The sequence below is a fragment of the Chinchilla lanigera genome, unplaced genomic scaffold (genome assembly GCF_000276665.1).
Source record: "Chinchilla lanigera isolate Chin_1 unplaced genomic scaffold, ChiLan1.0 scaffold00024, whole genome shotgun sequence".
NCBI classification, from domain to species: Eukaryota; Metazoa; Chordata; class Mammalia; order Rodentia; family Chinchillidae; genus Chinchilla; species Chinchilla lanigera.
The window spans coordinates 799,500-805,499 of record NW_004955425.1 but is presented as its reverse complement, the minus strand read 5'-3'; the positions used below and the strand labels follow the sequence as shown (position 1 = coordinate 805,499).

Sequence of the window (6,000 nt, the reverse complement as noted above, 5' to 3'; positions counted from 1 at the left end):
GCGCCTGCGTGTATGAGTGACTTCTTTAAACCCAAGTACAACCCGCAGCGCATCGGCTTAAAACAGGAAACCCTTGCTTTGTCGCCTGGAACCAGTTCAAGAGGCCGTCTCATCAACTAAGGGATAAATTCATAGTCCTCCAAGTGACATTCAGTGTCTACTTCACGACTTGGTAGAACCCGTGATACCCTTAGTTCTTAACACTTCCTAATTATACTTCAGGACTATTGTGGACGCTGCCTTGGAGAAGGCGGCTCGCTGTAGATCCCCCTTCTGTGCTTCCACACAACTCTTAAAAGCTTATAACTACAACCACGGTCCGCTTTTCCTGAGCGCTCACTGTGCTGATCTAACCTACTTACCCGTAGAGGCGCATCAGTTCTCACCACAACCCTCTGGGACGGTTCCTATTATTTCCGTTTTCAGATGAGAGAATTTTGGATTAGCGGCATTATGTGACTTGAACAAGGACACACTAAAGGACCACAGAACATTTCCCCAACTCCTCTACTCTAGGAGTCCTGGGTCTCGGCACCCTACCGGCTTTTCACTTTCCCGCAGGCGCCAGTCCCGAGGGCGGGCTCCAGTGATGACACCATTTCCCATGGTGCCTTGCGCACTCGCGCTGCTATTGGCCCGGCAACTCCGCTGCTTTTTCAAATTGAGGCGCGGAGTCGTTGGTCAGGTCCGAGGCTGGGACATGATTGGAGATTCCGTGGTTTGGCTGTGAGGAAACTTGCGCCACGGCCTGAGTCCCGGGTGGACCCGGGGACGCCGCGCTGCTTTCGTGGGTCCTCCCAGCCCAGTCAACACCCGGTAGAGGAGGCGGGCACCCAGGCCCCCGGCTATCGCCTAGCCCCTCCGCGCCCCACCCGGACCGAGTCCGCGGGCCGGCTTTGACTCTGGCTGAACAGTCATGGCGTCCCAGCAGAATCCCTCTGCGAAGAAGAAAGACGATAAGGGGAAGAACATCCAGGTGGTGGTGAGGTGCAGGTAGGGAGAAGCTGGCAGTGTTCCGAGCGCCGGGGCTTTGCTGCTGTGCTCTCTTCTGTGCGCGGCCGGGCGAGGAATAATGTTTGCATCTTTCGAGGGATCAGATCTGTTTCTTGGTTTCCCGAGGTCTATTTGACAAAAATTATCCTAGGTTGCGGTGGGATCCAAATTAAGGTCTACTTTATTTTTTGAGACAGGGTCTCTCTGTAGTCCAGGCTGTGAGCTCACTATGTATTTTTGAGGCTGGCGTCGAACTTTCAGTAGTCCTGCCTCAGTCTCCTGAATGCTGGGGTTACAGGTGTGCGCCGCGATACTAGCCTGGCTAGTATCTACTTTTAGATGTTTGGGGTTTTTTGTTTTGTTTTTGTTTTTGCTTTTTTGAGACGCGGTCTCGCTATTGTAGTTCAGGTTAGCCGTGAATTTGCAGCGATGCTGGTGTCTCAGCCCCTGGAGTGCTGGGTTTACAGGCGTGTGCCATCCCACCTGGCTGTACTTCTAGGTGTTTATATGACATTATAGCTAGACTGCTATTCATTAGACAAATTTGATCATTCTTTACTGAAAAGCGCGTTACTCGTTTTTAACTAATGTCTATAAAGATTTAGGTGTCACTTTTCCGTGCGACTTCATGCAGTTTGTCAGTAAGGAAATAGGCTGCACACCTGTCTTGCAGCCTTATCTTGGGGTTGTCATCTCTATCGCTTCTAAATAGTAATCAGTCATGTGTTCTCTTTATACTAAGTGCAGTGTCTTCATCTCTATTTAAAAATGCACATTACTGAGTTTAAACCTTGCAAGTTAAATTAAAAAGTGATTTTATGAAGATCAAGACAATGTAAGTTAGTGTAGGTATCTGGCAGCGCTGGAACTTCTCTTTCTTCTGACTGTTCACAGACTAAAAGAGAGAATTTTGGGATGGGTTGTATAGGGATGTTAAGCTGTTCTCACAGTTATTTGGTTTCCAAATAACTGTTCTCACAGTTATTTGGTTTCCAAATAACTTCTCACTTTTCTCTCTCAGTCTCTCTCTTTCTTTTCTTTTTCTTTTCTCTTTCCTCCTTCCTTCGTCTTTTCTGAGGTGGGGTCTGGCTATATTTTCCATTCTGGCCCCAAACTCCTGTATTAAAGTGATTCTACTGCCTCAGCCTCCCAAGTAGCTGGGACTACAGAAAGTGCCATCAACTTCTCAATTTTAAAATGAAGGAGTGGAGGAAGAACGTAGCTGTAGAAACTTGTTTAGTTAGACTTCAACATATTTAACTTTTTAGAGGTTGTCTGTGGTTTATAGTGTGTGTCTGCTTTTGTTCTTGCAACTTTTCTATGAATCTGAAAGTGTTCTAAAATGAAGAGATTATTTTGAAAAACCTCTATCAACAAACTTTCTTAGATTCTTGTTTACTTAGCTGTGGTGAATTCAACTTTAGATGGTAGAGGTAAAAGCTAAGTTTCAGAGCGGAAACTTGCTGGTAACCTGAAGTCTGGCCAAGAACATTTAGCAGTTGTGTTTCAGGGTTTTTGGTTTTGAAGATTTTTAAAAAGATTTTAAATTAACAGCACATATATCAAATGGAAAATTTTAAATATTTTTGTGTAATAAAGCCAGGCCATATTAACTTTTCTATGTGCTTTTAATTCTTTTGGTTCTTTCTGGTGGCTTTTTTTTTTTTTTTTTTTTTTTGAGACACAGTCTCACTAAGTTATTCCAGGCAGGCCTCAAACTCACCACAATCCTCCTTACTCAGCCCTGAGTGCTGGGATTACAGATGTGCACCACCATGCTTGGCATTTGATTTCTTTTATTATTGTTACTTGTAAAATAGTTCACACTTATAAAAACATTCTACAGGTGGGCACACACCTGTAATCCCAGCACTCAGGAGGCTGAGGCAGGAGAGTTGCTTAGAGTTCGAGGCCAGCTTGGGCTACATAGCAAGACCCTGTCTTAAAAAACCAAAATAAAATAAATACAAAAATATTCCAAAGAACAGTGCAACAAATATTTGCGTATCCATCACCCCCAATTAAGAAATGAAGGGATGGTTGTTGCTAGAGCCTCCTATGGATTCTTTCACTTTACTCTCCCTCCCCGCTCACAGGTAATTATTACCTTGTAACACATGCCTTAGAGAGATTTCTTTCACTTTAGTACCAATGGAAAGTGCATAGGTTATGTCTAATATATGTACAATAATTTTGGTATAAAGAGGTTTATTTGCCTTTTTTTTTGGTCTTTTTGAGACAGGGTCTCACTATGTAGTTCAGGCTGGCATTGAGCTGTCTTTGTAGCCCACCCAGGCTGGTCTTGAACTTGCAATGATCCTCCTGCCTCAGCCTCCCGAGTGCTGTGATTACAGGCATGCACCACCATTCCCAGCTATTTGCCTTCTTTTGTTTTTTCTTTTATGCTTACTTTTCCCCTTCAAATAGCCTTCCTGGTGCAACCAGAATTTCCTTCACTTTTAAAGGCTGTGTAATATGCTCCTAAATGCATATGCCACATTTTGTGCAATCATTTTTCGATGGACACTTGGGTTGCTTCCACATTTTAGATTTTGTAAATAGTGCTGTTGGGACATCAGTATGCAAATATCTCTTTGAAACTCTGTTTTAAATTTTTTTGATTGTTTAGCCAGAAATAGAATGGCTAGATCACATAATAATTCTTAATTTTTCTTGAGGCGCTAACATCCTATTTTCAACAGTGACTATATCATTTTACGTTTCTACCAACAGTGCAGAAGTGTCCCAGTTCACCACGTTGTCACCAGTCCTTATTATTGAATGTTTTCTTAAGGGTAGCCATGCTAGTAGAAGTGTTATTTCTTTATAGTTTTGGTTTACATTTCCCATCTTTTCCTGTGCTTATCACTCACTTCTATATCTTTGAAGAAATGGCTATTTAAGTCCTTTGCCTATTTTTAATTGAATTTTATTATTGACTTTTAGGAGTTCTCTGTATAATGTGGATATTAATCCCTTTCCAAGTATATGATCTATGTAATTTTTATCCCATTCTGTGGATTGTCTTTGTAAACTAAAGGCCTTCCTGCTGAGCTATATGCCCAGCTCAGTTTTTTGTTTTTTGTTTTTTTTGTTGTTGCTGTTTCTATGTCTTTTTGAGACAGGGTCTCACTATACAGTTCAGGCTGGCCTTGAGCTCACTTTGTAGCCCAGGCTGGCCTCGAACTCACACCGATCCTCCTGCCTCAGCCTCCCAAGTGCTGGGATTACAGGCATGCGCCACCAAGCCCAGCACCCCCAGCTCAATTTTTAAAAAACTTCTTTCAGGTGTTTGTGTTATGCTCAACATCTTTTTTTTTTTTTTTTTTTGCTTTTAAACTAAGTTTCCCCTCATTTAATGACAGTCCAGTTACCATGACCAGGTCATTAAATGAATTGTTCACTAAATGAGGAATTGTATATAGAATGTACATTACAATATTCAGAACAAGGAAATGGTCGAAGGAAACTCCACCTTGATGACTTTGCTTTTATTTGCATAACTCTTACATGCAGTACTGTAAAGTATAACACAACATAAAACTACTGTACAGAATAGTATAATCAGCAAAAAATTACAGTATTAAGGTATACTGTACCAAAAAAAACAATAGAGGCTCTATAAACAAGATATACAAAACCATACAGAAAAAAAAAAACACCAGGTCATAAATCCAAACAGTTGTCAAACAGGTCATTAAACAAGGAATGTCTGCACATGTTTGCAGTACATAATGTTTACATTTCTTATGTGGAGTTGGTATATGTCAGTACCATATCTTAATTCCTTTTTCATTTCCTTTCCTTCTCCTCTCTCTTTCCTCCATCTCTTGATCCCCTTCCCATTTGAGAAAGATCTCTTCGCCCATTTTTTATTTTTTATTTTGAGACAGGAGTCTAAGTTGACTAGGCTGGGCTTGAACTTGCAATCCTTAATCTCCTAGAGTGCTGGAATTATAGTTATGGGCCACCATGCCCTGCTGATACTGTCTTTTGATGCACAAATCTAAACATTTTTATGCAATCCAATTTGTCTGTTTTTGTTGTTGCTTGTGCCTTTGGTGTGACATCCAAATCATTGCTAAATCCTGTGTCATGAAATTTTTGCCCTATCCTTTTTTCTGAGTTGTGTAGTTCTTGGTCTTTAGTCTTCAGCCTATTTTAAATTTTTGTATACAGTGTTAGATAAGAGTCCAGCCTTTTTTTTTTTTCTTTCTTTTTGAGACAGAGTCTTGCCGTGTAGTTTAGGTTAGTTTTGAACTCACAATGTAGCCTACACTGGCCTTGGCTATCCTCGTGCCTCAGCCTCCTGAGTGCTGTGATTACAGGCATGTACCACCATGCTCAGCAACTTCCCTCTTTTGCATGTGAATGTCCAGTTTTCTCAGCACTATTTGATGAATGGTGTTGATCCCCTTGTCATAACTACTTTGCCTATATATGAGAGGCTTTCTTTTTGGGCTCTATTCTCTTCCCTTTGCCTGTATTTTTGTCTTTATGCTAGTACCACACTGGTTGTGTGTAGCTAGTAGGTGGGGTAGCTAGTAGGTGCCACCCCACCTAGCTGTCTCCTCTCTTTTTTCCCTCAGTCCTTCTAGCTAAGGGCTTATCGATTTTGTTACTTTTTTATTGACTTTTTTTGTCTTTTATCTTTAATCTTTATTACTTACTTCCTCTTGTCTTGATCCCTTTGTTCTTTTTCTAGTTTCTTAAATTATAAATTTAGGATGTTGATATGAGATCTTTGATTGGTTTTGGCTTTGGTTTTTTGAGATCTTCTCACCATGTAGTCCAGGTTTTCCTCTAACTAGCTATGTATACTAAGCTGGCCTCGAACTCGAGATCTTTTTGTCTCAACCTCATGAGTGCTGAGATTAAAGGCATGCTCCTCCATGCCTTGCTGTGATCTTAGCTTACTTTTGTTTTGTTTTATTTTGTTTTGCCTTGCCATGCCGGGTATGGAACCCAGGGTGTTGGGCATGAGAAGCCTGGACTCTACCACTGAGC

General features: G+C 41.5%; 1 protein-coding gene across 1 annotated transcript in view; it reads left to right on the top strand.

The window, feature by feature from the left end:
* Positions 1 to 643: 643 nt before the first annotated feature.
* The window catches only part of Kif11 (kinesin family member 11), a 40,475-nt gene continuing 35,118 nt past the window's right edge, over positions 644 to 6,000 (top strand). The window contains exon 1 of the mRNA XM_005385823.2: positions 644 to 993. Coding sequence (XP_005385880.1) covers positions 917 to 993 — 77 coding nt within the window. The 5' untranslated portion in view covers positions 644 to 916. The remainder of the gene's footprint in view (positions 994 to 6,000) is intronic.